This window comes from Lissotriton vulgaris, chromosome 1_1, assembly GCF_964263255.1.
Source record: "Lissotriton vulgaris chromosome 1_1, aLisVul1.2, whole genome shotgun sequence".
Lineage (NCBI taxonomy): Eukaryota > Metazoa > Chordata > Amphibia > Caudata > Salamandridae > Lissotriton > Lissotriton vulgaris.
This window is the reverse complement of record NC_141685.1, coordinates 1,438,527,043-1,438,551,978: the sequence shown is the minus strand read 5'-3', so window position 1 is coordinate 1,438,551,978 and position 24,936 is coordinate 1,438,527,043. Positions and strand designations below refer to the sequence as shown.

Here is a 24,936-nt window from a genome sequence, read left to right as displayed (position 1 = left end):
GTTGCCTGCAGAAAAAAAATCCTCTTATTAGCGGCACTCCTCCATTGCAGCCGACGCTTCGTCCATCGATGTTGGTCACCAGAAGACACCCTGTAAAAAAAGCACAGCATAGACAAACAATTGAACATAAACAATTCTTTGGGTACAAACCTATCCATCAATCTTTGAAAGTGCATGCACTACTGCATGCATGTCAGTGAAAAGTAAGTAGTACTTTCGACAACTGTGGAAGAAAGAATGCGACAGTACAGGGCGTGGGTTGAAATATTGATAACTATATTCAACATAAGGTCTCTGTAGCCAGATACCTGAGAGCCTTGCTGGTCACTATAAATCCATTCACAACAACACTCAATGGGGTTGGTCTGGAAGGTATAGTAGATAGAAAAGGAGAAATTGCTTTTTTTCTAGGTGTCCCCTCACTCACCAGGGTTGCCCCTTGGTGACATGCTTCATCATTGGGGCCATCCCAGTCCTCTACGGGCTGGGGCGTGCTGCGACTTGCGAATTACGTAGGAGCACTTACAAATGACTATGTGTGGTGCAGATGTGATAGTGGAGTGGACTAAGTGATGTGTTAAGGGATCAATTTAGAAGCAGAGAGAGATCCAAGAAATGCAGTCACAGTCAGAGAAAAAGGCAAGGGATACTGTATCTATGTTGTTGTAGTTGTCCTGTTGGAAGTGGTAAGTAAGTTGCCTGCAGAAAAAAAATCCTCTCATTAGCGGCACTCCTCCATTGCAGCCGACGCTTCGTCCATCGATGTTGGTCACCAGAAGACACCCTGTCCACTGCCTGCCTGATGCTGAATTGTGGCTCGCTAATGTGAAGCCTGACTCCATCCTTTTTTCCCCATTGCAGAGACTGAAACCCGGCCTGTAATTATTCAACGAAAAACAGGAAGTGATATAATATTACAACACCACTGATAAATAAATATAAGGTATGTAGGCTGTGGAGTGCAAAAAGTCACAATTTGATTTTCCTAGTAGACAGTACAATATTTTTGAAAGTGCGTACTCTGTCTGAGTCACCTTTTGAAGGATAAATAAGTAGGGGCAAATTAATGTAGCGGATCTTTCCCCTCAAGCTAGGTGTACTGTAAACTGTGTTTTAGAACAAAATTAGATCTTCCTAGCAGTGCTCCCACCCAGACCCTTACTAAAGCCAGTCGCAAAAATGTAGAAGACCCCCAATCAAATCTCAAAAAACGAGGCCTAGCAGAAAACTGGTGACAAAACTTACTTTGAAAGTAAAAGTTGGCCGAAGTACCCCCTTACTAATTACCCCTTACCCACCGTGGATTGCATTCAAACCACTTGCAAGCAACCAAGCAAAAGTATCCATAGCCAGCATCGCTCCAAGACTCGAAATCCCCCCCACTCAAACACATGCAATAGAAATACTGCTAACCCTAACGAACCCTAAGTTAAGAATAGTGGCAAAGGCTTTCTTTAACTATGCTAAATCCCCCCTTTCCCACCATGGATTTTCTTCAAATGACTTGCAACCAAAATTACACATTCTCACGAGTGCTCTAAGACCCCAGAACTCAGTTGCAAAAATCTAGAACACCCCGAAACACATGCAATCCTGCTGCTAGGGCTAACCCTAACGAACCCTAAGTTACAAAAAGTGCCAAAAGGCTTTTCCGCGAGGATTTTGTCCCAACCACTTCTACCCGGTATTAGACCTTCCCAGGAATGCCACAAGACCCGCCAACCCACCCGCCAAGAAGCATAACACCCCCAAACAGGCCAAAAGCAAAATCTCATACTTGCAATATTTCTCGGCCTTCGGTCCAAACGCGCTGCGTAGCTTGGCCATAAGTCGGGGTTGCCACCACGGATTTCCTGAAAAGCAAATGCAATCAAGATTAGAGTGTCCCAGCAGTGCTCCCAGACCACGAAACTCACCCACAAACAGACGGAACCCCCCCTAAAAGCACCTCAAAGGCAAGCAAGTCATCACAAACACAAAAAAATTCCTCCTGGGATTTGGTCCAAACCACTTTTATCCGGTATTAGAGCTTCCCAGCAATGGCCCCAGAGCCGTCAACCCAGGAGAAAACGAGTAGAAGACCCCCAAACAGCCAAAGAGCAAAAGTACAAAAATGGGGACTTTGTCAGTTTTTCCCAAATTTCCCAAATCACTCCGCGCGCGCTCTGCAGCTAGGCCCTAACTCCCCTCTGCCACCATGGATTTGCTTCAAACCTCTTGCAAAGTAAAGTATATATAGCCAGCAGTGCGCCCAGACCCCGAAACCCACCCACAAACACCAGGAAGCCCCCCAAACAGGCCCCCGAAAACGCTACATTGAGCAAAATGTCAGAAATAGCCCCAAAAAAATCGGCCTGGATTTTGTCCCAACCACTTCTACCCGGTATTAGACCTTCCCAGGAATGCCACAAGACCCGCCAACCCACCCGCCAAGAAGCATAACAGCCCCAAACAGGCCAAAAGCAAAATCTCATACTTGCAATATTTCTCGGCCTTCGGTCCAAACGCGGTGCATAGCTTGGCCATAAGTCGGGGTTGCCACCACGGATTTCCTGAAAAGCAAATGCAATCAAGATTAGAGTGTCCCAGCAGTGCTCCCAGACCACGAAACTCACCCACAAACAGACGGAACCCTCCTAAAAGCACCTCAAAGGCAAGCAAGTCATCACAAACACAAAACATTTTCCGCCTGGGATTTGGTCCAAACCACTTTTATCCGGTATTAGAGCTTCCCAGCAATGGCCCCAGAGCTGTCAACCCAGGAGAAAACGAGTAGAAGACCCCCAAACAGCCAAAGAGCAAAAGTACAAAAATGGGGACTTTGTCAGTTTTTCCCAAATTTCCCAAATCACTCCGCGCGCGCTCTGCAGCTAGGCCCTAACTCCCCTCTGCCACCATGGATTTGCTTCAAACCTCTTGCAAAGTAAAGTATATATAGCCAGCAGTGCGCCCAGACCCCGAAACCCACCCACAAACACCAGGAAGCCCCCCAAACAGGCCCCCGAAAACGCTACATTGAGCAAAATGTCAGAAATAGCCAAAAAAAAATCGGCCTGGATTTTGTCCCAACCACTTCTACCCGGTATTAGACCTTCCCAGGAATGCCACAAGACCCGCCAACCCACCCGCCAAGAAGCATAACACCCCCAAACAGGCCAAAAGCAAAATCTCATACTTGCAATATTTCTCGGCCTTCGGTCCAAACGCGCTGCGTAGCTTGGCCATAAGTCGGGGTTGCTACCACGGATTTCCTGAAAAGCAAATGCAATCAAGATTAGTGTCCCAGCAGTGCTCCCAGAACACGAAACTCACCCACAAACAGACGGAACCCCCCCTAAAAGCACCTCAAAGGCAAGCAAGTCATCAAAAACACAAAAAAAATTCCGCCTGGGATTTGGTCCAAACCACTTTTATCCGGTATTAGAGCTTCCCAGCAATGGCCCCAGAGCCGTCAACTCACCTGCAAAGAGGTACAACAACACCCCCACAAGTGCTGAGTCTTTCTTCATTGGGCGTAAACCAGCCCTCTGGTTTGATGGAAATAGGAGTCTGGAGGAGGAGGATAGAGGAGCATGTTCTTCTGAACTTGTGAACCTGAGGAATGCAGACTGCGGCAACTTCAAATCAATTAGCAAACCAGTGAAGACAGTTCTGCTGATGGGCTTGTTTTTGTGATTATCTGATTAAAGTTTGAAATATATTAACTGTGCACAACAAAGAAAGACAGACACACAGGAATAAAAGTGACGAAAAAGAAAGTTATTGATTCGTTGTCTCATTTTCAGGGCTCGGTATCACGGTCCAGGAATGAGAATAAGGCTTCGTCATCATACTCTGCGAATTCAGGCAGGGTGAGCTCAGTGTCACCTGACAGAGTAGAAATTCCCTCATCTATGTTGCTGGCCACCTCCTCTTCATCCGGCACGCTTTCTCGTACTCTGAAATCTGGTGGTATGAGGTGCTGATTCATCTTGATCATTGTTAACCTCTCCACATTTTTGGGCGAGAGGCGGCTCAGTTTGGGAGTTACAATGCCACCGGCAGCACTGAAAACCCGTTCAGAAGACACACTTGCGAGTGGGCAAGACAAGTAGTTTAAAGCCAGGTTGGTGAGCTGTGGCCACAATTCTTTTTTCCCATGCCAATACGCCAATGGGTCAGAATTAACATAGACCTCTGTTGAGTCATTCAGATAGTCCTTCACCATCGACTCAAGGTCCTCATCCAAGGTTCCTCCACTTTGCTTAGCTCTTGCTGTGCCTCTGACCTTTTGAGAACCAAACCCACGCAGAGCTAGCCAATCCTCTTCAGCCTCCAATGTTTCTGTTGTGTCTCGTGCAGATGATCCGGTTGCCGGTGTCTTTAACGGCTGAGAGGTCACTTGTGCCACAGCCACAGGTGCAGAAGTGGATTGTTTTGACTGGGGATGGCCTGCTGATGTACTGTCATTTCCTTCAATTTCCAGCCGTTCTCTTTCAAACCTCTTGGCTGACAAGGCTAGCCAATGTTTGTACTTTGGAACATGTTCATCATCAAAAGGAAAGAATGCTTGGCCTGCCAGCGCCTTTTTGTAGCGTGGATCCAGAATAGTAACACAAATGTAATGCTCTTCTGAGTGGATCTTTTTAAGACGTTCATCACCTTGTAGGAGCTCTAATAATTTCTCAGCCAGAAGAAAAGAGTCTTGGTTTTTTACATCTTTTTCAAACACAGAACACACCTCCTTCAGTTGGTCCTCCAGCATGTACAACAATGGGATAGCTTTTCACAAATTACAGTCCTCCTTGCTGACTGCACGCGTGAAGAACTCAAAAGGACGAAGCATGCGTGTCAGGCTTTGAACTATGTTCCATTGCGCCGCACCCATCCTCAGCTCCTCTGTACCCTCTGTAAGGAAATATTGATCGAGTTCCGTATACTGCTCATACAGACGCTCAAGCATGTAGAAGGTTGAGTTCCAACGTGTTACCACCTCCTGATGAGTGCTTTCACTGGCATTTTACGTTGATATAGCAGGCTCCTCAGCTGCTTCCGGGCCTTAAAAGAATGGCTGAAATGCTTGCACATTTTTCGGCAGGTGTCCAATACGCTGTACGCTGCACTGCCTTTATTACCCAAGAATTTTTGGACAACCAGGTTTATACAGTGCGCCAAACACGGCACTCTGAAATAGTTACCGTCCCTCATGGCCTTAACTATATTGGCGCCATTGTCCGTGGAAACATAACCAACCTGGCGTTTTAGTGGGGACAGCCAGTTAAGGACCTTTGTGTTAAAGACATCCAAAATGTTTTCTGCTGTGTGACGTTTCTCCAAACCAAACATGGCTAGTGTTGCATGTTTCCGAGCAGCTTTAAAAACAATGTCCGCGTCAACACCTGCGTTTAGCTTTGCTTTAGCCCCTGAAAAAGAGACCCAGTGTGCAGTGATGCACATGTAATCAGCGCCTGCGCCACTGGTCCACATGTCTGTTGTCAGATGTATAGTGTGAACAGCACTCTTCTGCAAAGCTGCCCCAATCACCTTCAGAACATCTTCATGTAGTGCTGGAACCGCAACTCGGGCAAGATAGAACCGGCTAGGAACCTTCCATTTAGGGCAGAGCGCTGCCACTAATTCTAGAAAACCAACCCCTTCTACAAAAGAAAAAGGGAGAAGGTCCAGAGCTAGCATTTTAGCCAGCTTAGTGTTATACAGACACGTCAGTGGGTGGTTGCGTTCATATTGCGCTTCTGTAAACAACATCTTTTTAATGTTGCCCTGGACCAAGGATTTACGGGATGATGATGATATCTTCGACCCAGTTACGCTCGCTGATGAACTTTTCCGCATTGATGTCTCACTCTCTCCCACACTCTTAGTGTGCCTCACATGGGGTGTGCTGCTGACAGGGGTACTGGGTGTAAGTGAAGTGTTTGAATCGTCTTCTTCCTCCTCGTCATCATCAGATGAAAAATCAACGTTTTCATTACGTGCAATTCCGGCTTCCTTGACCGCCTCTAGGTGCAGAAACCATTGGACAGGGTGCGCTCTCCTAAGATGACCTCTCTGGCCTCCGGTACCATAGTTAGAACCAAGCTTACCACGACTAACTCGAAGCTTACAAATGCTACAAATGGCTACGTTTTCCATTTTTGGGCAAACACTAAAGAAGTCCCAAACTGGAGACTTGAAATGTCTTTGGGGGCCGGAGGAGGCGGCGATACTGGTGGTGGTGGTCCTGCTGCTAATGCCAGATGAAGTGGAGGATGTGGATTGCCAAACTTCAGTACGTTTTGCACTTTCACCACCACGAATTGAGGTCGAGGTGGGTACCTTCTTGCGAGGAAGAAATATGGAAGCGGTAGGTGTTGGTGTACTAGTTAACTCCAAATCTAATGATTGTTGTGTTTCCATTTCCATTGCCTCCTCGTCGACATCATCATCACGCTCAGCAGCTTCTCGGGATAGGGTCAAAATGTCTCTTTGCTGCATGCCCGCTGGGGCTGCAGTGACCTTTATGATGACTGGCTTGTCGTCATCGTGAGAGGCTTCACCAACAGCAGTTTGCGTCACTTCTTGTTGTGCCTCATCATCACACTCCATAGCTATGAGTTTTTCGACGACCTTCCTTTTACGCTTAGGTATCTTTGTCAGATCATGGTGTGCCTCACTCTCAGGCTGCCGTGGTGGTACCCATTCGTCATCCAGATCATCAGAAGGCGGTGGGCTTGAAGAAGATGTAGACAGCAACCTTGATCTTTTCCTTGCTAGGGATGTGGAAGACAATGAATAATCATCAGGAGGAGTGGCTTCCAATGATACCTCGGTTTGATTGTCGATTTCCTGATGTGCCCCTACTTCGGGAGGGACAACTATTGTGGGAACTTGTTGTGACCCTCCATGCACCTCTACTTGCGCATCTCCTTGCGCTGCCTCTCCTTCCACATGTACTTGGGCTTGTACTACTTGCACATGTTGTTGTTGCGGCTGTGGTTGTTCAACACTTGTCAGATGAGTTACAACAACCTGTGTTGATTCAGGGACATTGCTGCTACTTTCTTGCGATGAGCCAACATCACTGGTCGATGGTGATTGGAGAAGTACACTGACTGCCTCTGAAGCACTCAAGGGCTTTGACTTAAGTTGGCGTGGTGGTGGAGGCACTGAACCCAATGGAGCGGGGGTGCTGCTCCCAGCTTGGTCCCCAGCAGATCCTGCTGCTGCAGGCGTACTTTTTTTTTTGCTCCCAAAAAACGTGGCGGTTGGCACACCAGCCTCCTTGGTAACTTGCTTCTTCTGCTCCTTACTAGCAACTTTCTTGCTAGAGGAGCTACGGAGAACTTTTTTTGGGGCCATCTTCTTCAGAGCAGGTCAGACAGCAGGCCGCAGTTGCACGAATTGTAGAGTTGTCTGAGGCCAGACGTGACGTCGCGTGACGTTATGCTGCACACACACACCGCTGCAGGACTTCTTCCTTGCACTGGTGGTTCTCTTGAGTCTTGTGCACCTAAAAACGATGGAAGACAGAGGAACATCAGTTCAGTTATACACCACAAAAAAATCGGAAAAAAAACAGAAAAATCAGCACAATCCCATTCCATCCATGCCCTCCATGATGTTTAAGTTCAAGACACCCCACCGAAAGACTAGGCCCATGCTAGACTCAAATACCCCTGGTGAAAAGGCCACAAGTACAGCCCCAAAAAACGAAAATCACTGAAAAATCAGCACAATCCCAATCCATCCATGCCCTCCATGATGTTTAAATTCAAGACAACCCACAGAAAGACTAGGCCAATGCTAGACTCAAATACCTCTGGTGAAAAGGCCACAAGTACAGCCCCAAAAAACGAAAATCACTGAAAAATCAGCACAATCCCAATCCATCCATGCCCTCCATGATGTTTAAATTCAAGACAACCCACAGAAAGACTAGGCCCATGCTAGACTCAAATACCCCTGGTGAAAAGGCCACAAGTACAGCCCCAAAAAACAAAAATCACTGAAAAATCAGCACAATCCCAATCCATCCATGCCCTCCATGATGTTTAAATTCAAGACAACCCACAGAAAGACTAGGCCCATGCTAGACTCAAATACCCCTGGTGAAAAGGCCACAAGTACAGCCCCAAAAAACGAAAATCACTGAAAAATCAGCACAATCCCAATCCATCCATGCCCTCCATGATGTTTAAATTCAAGACAACCCACAGAAAGACTAGGCCCATGCAAGACTCACTACCCCTGGGCATAAAGGCTGAAAAGTAGGCAAAATGGTTGCAGGCCTAACAACAATGCCTGCATTCAAAATGGCCACTTGCCTCCCAGCACATGGCCAGTGCCTGTAGCAGCACTCAAAATGGCCCCCAGCCACATGGCCTGTCCCTCCCCATGAACACCCCCAAAAATCGAAAAACACTGCAAAATCAGCACAATCCCATTCCATCCATGCCCTCCATGATGTTTAAGTTCAAGACAGCCCACAGAAAGACTAGGCCCATGCTAGACTCAAATACCCCTGGTGAAAAGGCCACAAGTACAGCCCCAAAAAACGAAAATCACTGAAAAATCAGCACAATCCCAATCCATCCATGCCCTCCATGATGTTTAAATTCAAGACAACCCACAGAAAGACTAGGCCCATGCAAGACTCACTACCCCTGGGCATAAAGGTTGAAAAGTAGGCAAAATGGTTGCAGGCCTAACAACAAAGCCTGCATTCAAAATGGCCACTTGCCTCCCAGCACATGGCCAGTGCCTGTAGCAGCACTCAAAATGGCCACCAGCCACATGGCCTGTCCCTCCCCATGAACACCCCCAAAAATCGAAAAACACTGCAAAATCAGCACAATCCCATTCCATCCATGCCCTCCATGATGTTTAAGTTCAAGACAGCCCACAGAAAGACTAGGCCCATGCTAGACTCAAATACCCCTGGTGAAAAGGCCACAAGTACAGCCCCAAAAACGAAAATCACTGAAAAATCAGCACAATCCCATTCCATCCATGCCCTCCATGATGTTTAAGTTCAAGACAGCCCACAGAAAGACTAGGCCCATGCTAGACTCAAATACCCCTGGTGAAAAGGCCACAAGTACAGCCCCAAAAAACGAAAATCACTGAAAAAATCAGCACAATCCCAATCCATCCATGCCCTCCATGATGTTTAAATTCAAGACAACCCACAGAAAGACTAGGCCCATGCAAGACTCACTACCCCTGGGCATAAAGGTTGAAAAGTAGGCAAAATGGTTGCAGGCCTAACAACAAAGCCTGCATTCAAAATGGCCACTTGCCTCCCAGCACATGGCCAGTGCCTGTAGCAGCACTCAAAATGGCCACCAGCCACATGGCCTGTCCCTCCCCATGAACACCCCCAAAAATCGAAAAACACTGCAAAATCAGCACAATCCCATTCTATCCATGCCCTCCATGATGTTTAAGTTCAAGACAGCCCACAGAAAGACTAGGCCCATGCTAGACTCAAATACCCCTGGTGAAAAGGCCACAAGTACAGCCCCAAAAACGAAAATCACTGAAAAATCAGCACAATCCCATTCCATCCATGCCCTCCATGATGTTTAAGTTCAAGACAGCCCACAGAAAGACTAGGCCCATGCTAGACTCAAATACCCCTGGTGGAAAGGCCACAAGTACAGCCCCAAAAACGAAAATCACAGAAAAATCAGCACAATCCCAATCCATCCATGCCCTCCATGATGTTTAAATTCAAGACAACCCACAGAAAGACTAGGCCCATGCAAGACTCACTACCCCTGGGCATAAAGGTTGAAAAGTAGGCAAAATGGTTGCAGGCCTAACAACAAAGCCTGCATTCAAAATGGCCACTTGCCTCCCAGCACATGGCCAGTGCCTGTAGCAGCACTCAAAATGGCCACCAGCCACATGGCCTGTCCCTCCCCATGAACACCCCCAAAAATCGAAAAACACTGCAAAATCAGCACAATCCCATTCCATCCATGCCCTCCATGATGTTTAAGTTCAAGACAGCCCACAGAAAGACTAGGCCCATGCAAGACTCACTACCCCTGGACATAAAGGTTGAAAAGTAGGCAAAATGGTTGCAGGCCTAACAACAAAGCCTGCATTCAAAATGGCCACTTGCCTCCCAGCACATGGCCAGTGCCTGTAGCAGCACTCAAAATGGCCACCAGCCACATGGCCTGTCCCTCCCCATGAACACCCCCAAAAATCGAAAAACACTGCAAAATCAGCACAATCCCATTCCATCCATGCCCTCCATGATGTTTAAGTTCAAGACAGCCCACAGAAAGACTAGGCCCATACTAGACTCAAATACCCCTGGTGAAAAGGCCACAAGTACAGCCCCAAAAAACGAAAATCACTGAAAAATCAGCACAATCCCATTCCATCTATGCCCTCCATGATGTTTAAGTTCAAGACAGCCCACAGAAAGACTAGGCCCATGCTAGACTCAAATACCCCTGGTGAAAAGGCCACAAGTACAGCCCCAAAAAACGAAAATCACTGAATAATCAGCACAATCCCATTCCATCCATGCCCTCCATGATGTTTAAGTTCAAGACAACCCACAGAAAGACTCAGTCCACCCGCCACTGAGTACCCCTGGGCAAAAGGCCCCAAAACAGCCCAAAAATCGAAAATTCCAAAATTTTAGTTGCAGCAACTGTAATGCCCCAAACAAACTTACTTGTAAAATTTCTAATCCAACAGTGATCCAAAGAAAGTCAAAAAGGCCTCAAATCCAAATATCCAGCAGCATCCACAAAAAGTAATCCTTCCAGCTCCAGATCCAAATGAAAAGTGACCAGGAGATGGACAAAGCACTGGGAGGAGCCTGCTGGACAGGAACAGGAAGTTGAAGACTGTGGGGCACTTCCTTCCGCCCACCCCCCTCCCCCCTCCCCAAAATTGACTCCTCGCTAAAAAAGTGCAGGCAAATGTCAACCTAAGGAGTTATTCAGATAAAAATCATCATTTCAAGAAGGTTTATGCTGCTTGCTGGTGGATTTCTTGTGCAGAATTGCAAATTTTATATTTTCGCTTGTGCGAGATTGTTGCTGCTCGCCGCATCTCAAATCTCGCAATTGCGAAGTATCGCGAGACGTGATCTCGCCGTACTCGGGTTGACAAACTCTCGCTGTGCAAGTTGGCAAGCCGCGATGATGTAATCGCGCTCGCCAAATTCCCGCGGGATCACACAGCAAGATCCAAAATGGCGCAGCACTCGCAAAATATCGAGAAAAACAACTCGCCAAACGATGATAAACGCCGCGCGCCGCAAAAATTGTATCACCAACGACGCGAGCCGCAAAAAAAATCCGCTGCGTGCGATTTTGCGGATTTTGCGGGAAATTCGCAAATCTCGCGGATTGCGAATTTCCCAAAAATCCGCAAAATCCGCGAGCGTAACGGATTTTCCGCCCATGCTTATTTTCAACAGAGCCACTCACACACACAACCACTCACACACACACACACTTACATACCCATTCACACTTTCATACAACCACTCACCCACCCATACAGCCAATCCCCAAGCCACTCATTCTTCCATACAGCCATTCACATACCAGCTCAGTTAACCAAATGCTCACTCAAATAGCCACTCACTCACCCATACACCCATTTACACACCAAGTCACTCACTCATACAGCCATTCAGACACCCACTTACTCACCTATACAGCCACTCACCCACACATCCACTGACACACCTATTCACTCATCAATATAGCCACCACAGAGCTACTCAGACACCCACGTATACACCCATACAGCCACTCACACACTTGTACAGTCACTCAGATGCCAACTCACACACACACAGTGACTTTACAAAACTATGTTAAAAAAGGAATCACTCATTAGTAGTACACAGAGTATACTAATTTAACTTTTGTGGTACCTTAGTATTAAAGCTTAACACAGAAAAAACTTTAGAAAACACTCTTGATCACTGGATAATGTCATCAGTTATCTCATTTGAGATGTCATCAGTGAAGTAATCAGTGATGTCACTGACCATATCCTGAGTGATTGTGGTCACAAGCAGTGCATTGTGGGGGCAATGAATTATAGTTAGCTCGGGTAGGCATGACTGCTGAATTTCACTGGTATTGTATGAGTGAATTCAGAGCCCAACTATAAGGTCCCTGGAACCTTTGTTTTTTTCTGTGATTATATATATAAATCGAATGTAATCAAGGGCTCTTGAAGCCCGAAACGCGTCGTTGCAGGCTGGAAAAGAAACGCAAATAAAATCTGCATCTTGCCTGACTCGCTGTGGTGGTCTGTGTTCCTTCCTCGCCGCATGTCGGAAGTGGTGGAAATTGTTTGATTGATATATATATATATATATATATATATATATATATATATATATATATATATATATATATATATATATATATATATATATATATATATATATATATATATATATATATATATATATATATATATATATATATATATATATATATATATATATATATATATATATATATATATATATATATATATATATATATATATCTTTTTTACATTTTGATGATTGAAATAATATCTCGCAATGTTAAGGTCTTAAAGCATTTAGTTAAGCATGACTTTAACTCATGTAGCTTGATGCTTACATGTCACTTGTATGCCAGGAATAGATATAGAAAATGTAAAGGGGATGCGTGTGCCTCACATGCAGGCAATAATAAAAATGGCATGTTAATTTTATGTCACAAAATTCTCAATATTGAGATTGTTTTGCAAGAAAGTGATTCAAAAGATAAATTCGTTTTAGTTGATTTAAAAGTAAATAATATTTTGTTGTGAATTCTGAATGTTTGATAACCTACACAGATTCCAATTGAATTTAGGAGAAAAATATTTTGTAAACGAATGTGTTATTATGAAAATGTAATTTTGGTGGACTATTATAAAAACTTTTTCAGATTTGTTTTTGGAGAGAAAATCTAGAGCTAAATATGTACCAAATAATATGTAAAAGGGACTTAAGCAATCTGATCCTTGCACCTCAAACAATCTAAAGCATTCCCTTCACTGTTTGCAAAAGACACAGAGGGACTATGGAACAGAGAAACAGGTACGAAGTACACTGCATATTGATGCTACAATTAGGATTCGCACCAGTCATTCTCCATGGTGACGATGGTAGGCCGCTGCACATTTCCCCCCTTCACAAATCTGTACAGATCAGCGGATGGTTATAATCCTAGTGTAATGATGAAAGATCTTCCCTCGTACCGGTGTAAACACTATTTCAAGTCTTCTGGCGCACACATATATGTCTGCAACACTGAGCGGAACTTGGAAGCCCCCAATAAAAATCATGAATAATAACAAAACAGGCGAGAAACAATAAGTGTTCTATGATGAAAGTTCAAATTGTGATCTGCATCTCGATTGAACAGGTCCGCTCTTCCTATCTGCTTTCCCATCTTCAAGCTCGTTAGAAAAGCACTAATTTCAGAGGAATTTATGGAAAGCCTTGTACAGAAATATACCATATGAGGCAAATAAACACAGTGCTGTGCTTTCAAAACTAAACTTTGTACAAAAAGAAAAAGGATGCAATGAATTATGGATTATTTTGCTCCTGTCAACACTGTCGAATCAAGCTTGACGTTGAACCAAGACGGGAGTGGCATGTGGCATGCCCTGCTGGTTCCTAAGCCGTTCTCCCACAGCAGACGAGAAGTATAATGTGAGCACAGCGACCACCAGTAACAGAGTAGATGCCCTTATTGTACCTCACCCAGTTAACTTACCGACAAAATCTTCCACGTTATTGGACGAACTTGCTTGGGAATTCCAGACCAGCTCAACCTCCGTAATTCATCTGTTGGCGATATGAAAACATTATTACACAAAAATGATACTCAGTATTGTCTGTCTGTTTATTGTAATAAAGATCATAAATTTACTCTGAATATTATGTAACTGTGTAGCCAAACAGAGTCCTTTACAAAAACAAATGCTTCAATGTGGTAGATGATTAAACACATTGCCATTAGTAATGCATAGGTGTTATGCCCAAATATTTACGCGAAGTTGCTTTTCAGCACCACTAGAAAATGTGTTTTTTTTAGTTTACCGCGAACACTGGCAAAATTCAACAATAATCGCCAAATATGGGCAATCGAAAATCACCCGAGAATAGCGATCTGTGTCAAACGCAGCTAGAAAGGATTCAGAGGGCAGCATTATAGTGAGATTCACATATTATATGAGATAAACTTGTTCAAACATGTCTCTAAAACTGCAGTGTTAACCTTCACTAGTGCTAGGTAGATTTTATTTACTCTGATGAGGGAGAAGACCTATAAATAGACAAAACTGATTTAGATATTTCCGAGAAATATTGCGGAGTACTTATGCTGGTGCCATACTCAGTTATTATTTCAAGATATTTTATTACTCTGTTGCGTGACTGCCGGGTCGGGTGGCTTAGTGGAATAATGCATCCACTGTAGGGGCCTGTGTGCGACCTCATGGTCACAGGCTCAAATCCCAGCGGGTCCACCCAGCATTTCATCCAACTGAGGTCGATAAAATTAGAACCATTGAGTTGGGTAACAACAAACATCTGTTATTCAGCGCCTTAATATCCTTTACAAATACACGTTATGTTAACTACAATAATATTGTGTTAGGATAATATAAAATGTGACTATTACTTTTGTTGGATGAACCTAGACTATGCGACATTTTTTATGTCGTCTGCAGTTCTGTAGAAATAACAAAAAAACAAGTCATGGAAATTCATATGAAGATTTCATATGTGGCTGACCATTTCACTATGTTTCAGAAATTTCGTCAGACATTAACTGACATTCAAACCACTACTTTCCAAGACTGTAGAGGTACCTGTACTTGTGGGAGAATTTTTTTTGCCCTAAAAAAAATAGATAAGTAGGCACACGTACAAAGTTTTGTGGAAATTACAGTTATACAATGATTGCTGAAGTGCTTTTATTTCCACATAGTAGGACTAAATACAATTGATCCAAATATTAATCCTGCATACCACTACTCCTCTTACCGAAAAGCGGATTCTATACATTTGGCATGGAGCTGTTCTAATATAGCTGATTACGGAAAGCCATTTTTGATTATGTGAGTAAAATAAAGGCCACCACAGCAAAAACTCCTCTCTTACTGCCCTGCTGGTATAAAAAAATATGCAGAATTATACAATATATATGAGAAATTATAGCAATGTTCTTTTTACTTGCTAAAAATAGAAATGTAATTGCATCGTCCAACCAAGGCAATTCCAAAAATGGATGACTTACGCATTACACATACCCTTCTAAATTACTCAGTAAAAATAGGTCCAAATACATTAGGACGACTTTCAGAACATTCCTAACCAATGGGCTGCCAGTCTCTACAAGCTGGGGCATCTTAGACCGATAGCGAGGTCTATGTTAAGGGACCCTTATGATCTCCTTAGGAAACTTGCTTTGACTGCTGACAGTTGTTGGTTCCGCTGTAAGCATTTCTGTGAATGGGAATTACTGACACGAATGTGTGGATAATACCTTATTTACGAGACTATATGCTAATGCAATACAACGTATGTGGCGCTTATAGTCATATGTCACGTGTATATGTGAAAACTTTGAATGGCATCACCTTATTTTGCAGAATTACTTGTACATCTACTGTTATGAAAAAACTGCTATAAAAGTATTAAACAAGGGACCAACTAGAACTCTTGAGAAGAATATTGTGCTTAGGTATACATGGAGAACAATTATGAAACTCTACAAACTATGTCAAACCACTGATCAAGATTGAGCCAAACTTCCACCCGTTATCAATATTGTGTCAACCCTTCTTTTCAACTCAATTGATCAGTAAGAAGTTGAACCCACATATATTCGGATTTAAAAAGAAAATAATTCAAAGGCGCTGGAAGTAGGGGTGCTGGGGCTGTTGTAGCACCCTCAAAATACCCATCCTGGAGCTCCGAAGGTGAAGGAGTATTAAGCTTTACATTTTTTTTTATCTTGTCATATTTACTGTGCCTTTAAAGACAGAGTTCAAATGTCCGTCTAGTGTTCTGGCAAATTCCAGCTTATTCTTCTAACATTGAAAGTAGTGTCCTTTCTCTAGCTGAAAATGCGAAGATTTTGTAAAGTGAATTGTCTCTTACTGCAAAGTAATACGGTTTTTAAAGTGAACTATATGACAAACCTTACTGGTATGAACGGTATGAAAATACTCATGATCGACTCTAAGTTCACACCCAAACCAGACTCGATTCAGACTCCCCCTCCCATGCACCTCCGAACACAAAAAGCTCTTCTGCAGAGTCCTCCATAGATCGTTCCTCAGCACAGCCCTTTTCATTGAGTTTATGGCACCACTTGCCCGCATCGTAAAAGCCCACAGCATCAACATTGTCTCCTATGCTGATGACACACAGCTCATCTCTCCCTCACTGACAGGAACACCACCTCCAGGACTAACCTCACAACCTGCATGTTCAATTTGAGCCAACTGGATGAAGAAGAGCTAAACCTCAGCACAGACAAAACGGAGATCCTGATCTTTGCAAACAAAAGCTCCCCACGGAATTCCTCCTAGTGGCCATCTGAACTAGGACCCACGCCCACCCACTCAGCCCATGCTAGAAACCTCAGTATCACCATAGGTGAACAAACTCACGATAAATAAACAGGCTAACGTTGTGACCGCATCCTGCTGTCTCATTCTCAGAATGCTTTGCAAAATGTTCAAATGGCTCCCTATGCAAACGAGATAAACAGTCACCCAGGCCCTCATAACCAGCAGACTTCACTACATCAACATGCTCTATGTCAGCATCTCCAACCAGCTCACACATAGACTTCAGACCAACCTAAACATCGCCACCAGCCTCATCCTAGACATCCCCAGGAGCGCTCAATTCACTCCCTACTTTAGTGAACTACACCTACACTGGCTATCCATCCAGTAACATTCCCTATACAAACTGCTCATCCACACCTACAAAACCCTCCACAACGCAAGACCAGCTTACCTCAATGACCAGCTTCAACTCTACCATCTATTCAGACAGCTACGCTCAACCTTGCACAGGTCTTGCGCATCCATAGAAGCAAGTCAGGAGGGCGCTCCTTCTCCTTTGTCACTGCCAAGACATGAAATGAACACAGCACATGAGGACAGCTCCCTCGCTACTCAACATCCGCAAGAAACTAAAGAACTGGCTGTTGAACTAGGAGTTTCGCCCGGCCTAAATTCCTACTCCAGCAGCTGGATACCCTCAGTGATGATAACCTACATCTTACAAATCGACATAACATTAAATAAAATAACATAACAAAGGAATGGAAAGCCTGTAGAATGTCATTTTCCTCTAATCCGTAACAAAATGGAAATACCTATAAATGAACTGCACAGGTATTTCAAAATTAATAAACAGTTGGTAAAGACAAAGTGAAACACTTTTTTCCTAATTCTGAAGTGTGATGGAAACAAAAACATTTATTAGGATTACAACAAAAGAAGACACTTTACTTGGTGATGCGCAAATGGCAAATATTCACTGAAACCAAATTTCCACACATTATCCTTTCTGCGCTATATAGTTTAATAAGCAAAACTGTATAACTATTGGGAAAACTTAGGTCTTCAGAGAAGATATACTAAAGGAGAAGTAGAGCTGAATAAGTTTCAGATTTGGATAGTAACAAATTCTAAAACTGGGCAACCTGAACATAAAGTACTCGACCAATTAAGTGGTACCTCCTTCCTGTGGCCACACTGGGTGGCACTTGAACACAGAGGTTTCAAGGACTGGTAAAGAACTAATCGCAGTGAAGGAAAGATTAACTTATGCCACGAATAACTTAAAGGACAACATCAGGGACTTTCCCTAAAGGAGAAGTGGGCATTGAATAAACCAGATGTGCTGGGGTCAGAAGGTGCCCGTTACCATTCTGTAATGCATAGCTGCGAGTTCACAAAGTCCTGTAGAAGTATCTGGCAGGTGTTACCCGCAAAACCTACAGGGTGTGCTACTTGTGTCAACTGAGTGTGATTGTTTAAGACATTGGCAGCTCAGTACTTGGCTGCTTCTCAAGGTCAATGGGATGTCCAGTGACTGGGGTTAACTGCTTCCATCTTTATGTACAAAGTTTGGCTTTGGCAAAGCAGGTCCCCTCTTCTTTACAGTGCTAATGCAGGACCCAAGCCACAGGTGTATCCCTCTATGTTGGCAAGAATGAAGATCTTTACATAACAGCATTGCTGTATGAGTGGGTTCCATGGGCGTGTCTGGCATTCAGTTAGTTGGTACCTGTAACTTGGAAGCAGTGGAGTGGAGTGGGGGTCAATGCCACATACTACTTCAAGCAGTATTTTTGCAATCCCGTTGAGTAATACCCCAGGGGCTCAAGGATTTGGAGGCTGGTTTTTAAAAGGCAGGTTTATGACAGCAGGGACAAACGTGTAACGAGAGAGAAACAGAGCGAGATAATGGAAAAAAATACAGGAAGAAGCAGATGGTGGTCTGAATGAACTAGGGTTGTGCAAAATTGGAGTCATTTGGTTTCATGCAAATATGACATTTTGGTAAAATTACACATAATTATAAAAATACAAATCCACGATTTAAGGACAAAATGTGTTCTTGAAACAATGTGTGGCCCAATGACACATTTAAATAAAAGCATTGTGAACTGCAGCTTGTGCTCTGATTTTCCTATGCTCTTGCAGTAATTTATTACAGTCAGTGAATGGCACGTTCCCGGTAACTTTTTAACAGGAATGGCAAGAAAATAGTTGAAGTGGTGTAACAGCATATTTTCTCATAAAGTGAAATTTCCTAAATTGCACAAATTACAATGGTGTAATTTAAATTTCGGCCAGGTCTGAACATTTTTGCCAGGGCTGCTTTTGGTTTGCAGTCTGCCCTGGCGCTAGCCTCCTGTAGTATGACGTGTTGATGTTGATAAGATATGTGTTGAAAGCTTTGTTGTTGTGGTATAAAGTCAGTATATCTGCTGTAAAGGCTAATAGCATACTGGGAAATGTCTGATAATATGCAAAAGAAAGGATATGTACACCTACACATCTCAGGTCACCAAAGGGCAATAATTTCAGAAAATGCCAAATCACAGTAACAGGATACACGTGGCCCATTTTAAACTGGCACAATTTTTATTTTTATTTTTTAGACAATATGGCAGAATAAACATACAAACAATTCATAACACAAATTTGAAAAGAACAAAACAGAAAATAATATTACACATAGGCGCAGTGTTGCAGAGTATTCAGATAAAACGACCCCATATTCTTTCAAATTTAATTAATGACCGTAAGCCTCTAAGTTTGGAAAGAGCTAACTCCATAATATATATTTCATTTACTAATGACCATCATTCCATAATGTGTGGGGGTTTTGGAGAGATCCATTCTCTGGCTACGGTTAGTTTTACACAAGATAGTAATATCGTAAGCAAAGCTTGCTGAGGAAATGTAACAAGATGTATATCTAACAGTACTGTTAAGGCCGTAAGGGAAGGTGAATTTATCAGTTTAATTTTCATTACCTTATCTAATGCAGACCAGAACTCACTCAAAACCGGACAGGAACACAGCATGTGTTCAAGATCTGCTGCTACTAAGTCACATTTGGGACATTTAGTACGATCACTAAAGGATATATAAGAGGCCCATTTAGAGATCTTTTTAGGTGTATAATATAGCATACATGTAGTTCTAAATTGTTGTAGTCTTAGACTGGAAGATTGAACAAGTCTATTGATATTACTAAAGGAAGCAGCTATCTGATTTGAGGTTGTGTTCAAGCTCATCTTAGTGCTCCATTTCTCCGCTAACTTTAGATAATCATTCTTTTTATAAGTGCTAAGGCACCCATAGCCCTCGCTGATTAAAGATTTATCCTTTGATGAATATAAATAATTCCAGACTTCAGAATCAGAGATTTCGCATGATTTGATCTTCTGTATTAAGAAGTCATGCATTTGAATATACTTAAATCTCATTGACTCAGTCAAATTATATAAGATTTTAAGTGTCTCAAAATCTAAAAGACCTTGGGTGCCATATAAATTCCACAGTGTATTGATACCTTGAACAGACCATTTATGAGCCATACCATCATTAAAAATTCCAGGGAGGCCCGGTTTTCCCTAAAGCCGTAGTTTTAGGGTGAAAAAAAGAAGTTTTACAAAATGCTATAATATTAAACCATATCTTGGCAGTGTCTCTAGCGGTCTTGAATTTCACCCTCTTAAAGTAATTAGGGTCGTTGAGTCTTAACAGAAACATTTTAGATTCAGAATTTAACATGATTAAATGAAAGTACAATGGATTATCCGTATTGAGCAGTGATCGTGGACGCCCTAAGAAAGTACCCCAAAAGTATAATTTAAAATCAGGAAAATTAAGCCCACCACTATCTAAAGAATTCTTAAGTAATAGCATAGACCTGCGTGCTTTCCTGTATCCCCAAATAAAGCTGCTAAATATCCCATCTAGTTTCTTGAAAAAAGAGTTACTAAGTGCTAAAGGGATAGATCGAAATAAATAATAGAATTTGGGGAGGACCTTCATTTTGATCAAATTAATTCTACCAATTATATTCAATGGAGGTTTATGCCATTGTTTTTAAAGATAGAGTAATTGTTTTTATTAAACCATCATAATTAATAGAGCAGTTGGTTCGTAGTTAGCAACAATTTGTGTTTTATTTATATTTAACCGGATACTAATCCAAATCTGCGGGCTTCGAGCGTTATCCCTTGCAATGCCTCTACGACATTGGGCGAGTAGATAGCAATATCATCGGCATAAGCTGTGATTTTTAGAGATTGATGTCCGAAGCTAAAAGGAATAATTCGGGATTGTGTCTGTAAAGCATATAAAAAAGGCTCCATTGAAAGAGCAAATAATAAGGGTGATAAAGGACACCCCTAACGGGTCCCCCGAGAAATAGTAAACATAGAGGAAGTCAACCCTGCATAACTGATACTAGCTATAGGATTGTCACAAAAAGCCCGCATCCATCTGACAAATTGACCACTAAACCCCAAATTTGTCATGACAGCCCACAGATAACCCCACCCCACTCGGTCAAAAGCTTTCTCGGCATCTAATAAAATCATACCGAGTGGGGTGGACATCGTCTGTGCTATATCAAATGCTGTGATGGCCATAATAATGTGAGCTGTGTTGTCCCTACCCGTCACAAACCCATGTTGCTGCGGGTTAACTATTTGGGGCATAAGTGGGGCCAAACGGGTAGCTAAAATGTTGGCAAACACTTTTGGTGTTAATGAGAGAAATAGGTCTGAATGAACCACAGTCTTCAGTAGGTTTACCTTTTTTAAGAAAAGCCATATTCCAAGAGTTAGGGGCTTTCCCACTTCTCCCAATAAATTCAATAACTTGAAGCAATAAAGGTGATAATTCCTCAATGCATATTTTATATACCTCTACTGGAATGGAGTCTTACCCCGCTGCTTTACCCGAAGGTAAGGATGTAATAGCATGTCTAACCTCCAGTAAGGTAATATTCTCTGATAATTGATCTATTTCCGAGGTATTTCTAGTATTTGTAATATTCTCATCTATGTAATCCTGTATAATGGCAGAGCAGGAACAAGTCTCCGGAGTATATAAAGTGAAATAGTAATCTACAAACTGTTCTAATATTTCAGCTGGTTGATCATATAAGGTATTATCAAAGCCGCGAATACTCTTAATCAGGGTGTTAGCTCTATTGTCAGCGACTTTGTAGGCTAGAATTTTTCCAATCTTATCTCCGCTCTCGTATTGAGCGATTTTAAATTTGTGTAATTTAGCACTGCTTTTTTGGAACAGTATTGTTTTTAAAGTTGCCTTTAGCTGTCCCAGTTTCAAAGCTAATTCAACAGTATCCTGAGGATTTAAACGCAGTGCATCAGCTAGCAATACTTCTTGTAATATAATACTAGAAGTCAGTGATTTATTCATTTTCACGATCTTCTGAATTTTGTCTATATACAAATTCCTGGGTAAACCCCCTGATACTGGCCTTACAAGCATCCCATACTATTATACAAGAAGTAGAGTCAAGATTGTGTCTGATGAATTCTATAAGATGAGTTTTGAGTTGTGTTATAAACGTAAGATCAGACAATAGATATCTGGGAAAGGAGAATATTCTCGGACCGGGATGCATTTGTTGGGTAATAAATGTAAGTAAAATGGGAATGTGATCTGAAGAGACATGGGGGCATATCTCAATGGAGCTTGTTTTCAATACGTTATCAGGAGTGATAGCCATATCAATACGGGAACACAATTTGTGGGTCGCAGAGTAGTATGTGTAACCCTCAATATTAGGATAGATACTGCACCAAATGTCCCTAATATTATGGATACGGCAAATTTCTAATATTGAAGCCCTTGATTTACGCATACGTTGAAAAGCCCCTTGTTTTGTAATAGCCTTTTGATAATCCATAATACAATTAAACTCACCCATTATAGTAAGGTACCCCTCCCAGTTCAGAAGCTCCACATTTAAGAGATCAAAAACAACAGATTCATACAAGTTCGGTCCATATACCACACAAAACACATATTTATATTCCTCAATACTCAGTTGCACAATAGCCCATCTTCCATCTTTATCATGAGCAGTATTGAGAACTTCTGTTCTACATCGTCTGTCTTTAAGAATCGCAACCCCTCTGATTGAAGCACCTAAGGCAGTACAAATTATGACATCATAGCCGAGTTGCCCCAATAGCTTCTTGTCTCTGTGGGCAATGTGAGTTTTAGATAAGAACACAAAATGTGGGTTGTACAATCTTAGCTCTTCTGATAATAGGAGTCTTTTATTCTTACTATTTAACCCGGCAACATTCCATGCCAGACATCTTAACTTATACATTAAAAAAAATGATAATGTAATAATTCTGCACAAATACAAGTAAATATATCTCTCTTCTTCAACCTTTCGAACATTTCTCCCTCTTAAGTCTCAAACTGCAGAACTCTTTGCAAGAAATGACACTAATATTAGGGGGGTGTCACAAGATATAGAGGAATTACAACAGCGTGTGGTAAATATAGAAGAAGGGTAACCCACACTGAATCTGTTGTTAGCCAACATGATGCTCAGATTATCTCTTTACAACTGAAGGTTGAGGATTTAGAAAATCGACAAAGAAGGTTAAATCTGCGAATGGGGAGATAAGCTTTGATAAACTCATATGTGTAACTAAGGGGGAAGGAACTTAAAATTAAAAAAAATAAAAAATATAAAATGTCTTTCCTTCTTTTTTTTGCTAAGAAGAATGTTTTTCCGTCAGTAGGGTGGAGCGGTTGCTCCCCGGCTACCAACCCTTGTGGCTGCCCATCCAGCGGCAGCAGAGGTTGGAGGAGTGTCCCCCTGGCAGGTTGGGGGTACGGGGGGGGGGGGGTTTAGGTTCTCCGTAGTGTGGTGTTGTGTTTGTGGTAAAAAGGCTTTGGGGGAAAAAACTGGCACAATTTAAGATTATCCAAGTTTGTCACTTGTTCCCAGTGAAATTGTGTGCAGCGGCGTGACGGAAAATGACTGTGAGTAAATGTGCTTCCAGAGTAAAGGCCAGGCAGCCTATATTTTTTGAAAATGACATAATATAGGAATGTTTTTTAACAAGTTGCAAATAAAGCAGCAAGTGTGCTCGACCTAAAAATATGATCAAAGATAACCTAGAATAACCTGCTGCACAATTACACTGATAAAGATGAAAATGTAAATTAAAAGTAATTAACAAAGCTGATAATTTGCCCTAGATATTAATGTGATACCACACTGTAAAACGACAATTACTCAAAATGTGCAAAATGCATTAGGCAGACATATTCACTGCTAGGCAGCTGTTATATTTCTCTTTAATAAATAGTAGCTTTAGAAATTGCTAAACTATGCACAAGTGTATTTGACAGCTTGGCCTTAATGTGACTCGCTAAGCAACCACCTTATAACTATAAAATATTCTGGTTTTATAAATGTATTATCTTCCTTAAGTTAACTTTCTTTCTATCTATATTTTAACAAGAACTCATACTTACATGAAATAGGAAAGCATTACCTAACAGGAAATATTGTAAGTAAATGTTTTTGTCTTTAGTCTAGTTCATTGCCACACAGTGAATAAATGGTAGAATAGACTCTTCATTAGGCTTCCCTGGGAAGCAAGGTGAGCGCTTCCAGAAACACAAATGTGTAGTGATGTTTGCTACATATTTGATAGTAGACTGTCCACTTCATGTGTTTTCCGTGGGTAAGGGAGGACAATAACTGTCTTCCCATTGGACCTGATTGATCTAACCTGCAACAATGTTGTTTACATGTGTTCTTGTTTTATATTAGTTTGTGTTTCTAGCTAGAGATTAGGCTTAGGCAGAGGCTTCTGTCTGAGGACATGGCCATATGTAAATCAGTCTGACCCTGTGCCTCATGGGAACAGTCCAACCCGAACTGCCAAGCCATGCCTTCCCTGGACCGGATTCAAGCTTCCTAGGACTGGTTTCTGGCAGACTGGGTCAGACTGATTTGCATATGGCCATGTCTGAACTGGGGTGGCAGAGTGGGCTGAAGAACGGTGATGGATTAAACCCAGATCTGTTGACTGGGTGTGAGTGTTTGATTGGTTCAGATGCTCCGTCCATCACCACCCCCTTTTGTACCACTTTGTTCACCATAAGTTGGCAGGGTATGCTCAGACGTGAGTCCCTTGCTCACTTTTCCACTGGATTCAAGCAAGCCTGGCTGAAGACGGCTGTAATGCCAGAAGCCGGTCCTAGGAAGCTTGTTTCTGGTCCAGGGAAGGCATGGCTTGGCAGTTCGGGCTGGACAGTTCCAATGAGGCACAGGGTCAGACTGATTTGCATATGGCCTTGTCTGAACTAGGGTGG

At 42.5% G+C, this 24,936-nt stretch overlaps 1 protein-coding gene across 1 annotated transcript in view; it reads right to left on the bottom strand.

The window, feature by feature from the left end:
* The window catches only part of TBC1D22A (TBC1 domain family member 22A), a 2,197,648-nt gene that overhangs the window by 1,588,988 nt on the left and 583,724 nt on the right, over positions 1-24,936 (bottom strand). The window contains exon 5 of the mRNA XM_086967294.1: positions 13,770-13,840. Within this exon, the coding sequence (XP_086823420.1) occupies positions 13,770-13,840 (71 nt within the window). The remainder of the gene's footprint in view (positions 1-13,769; positions 13,841-24,936) is intronic.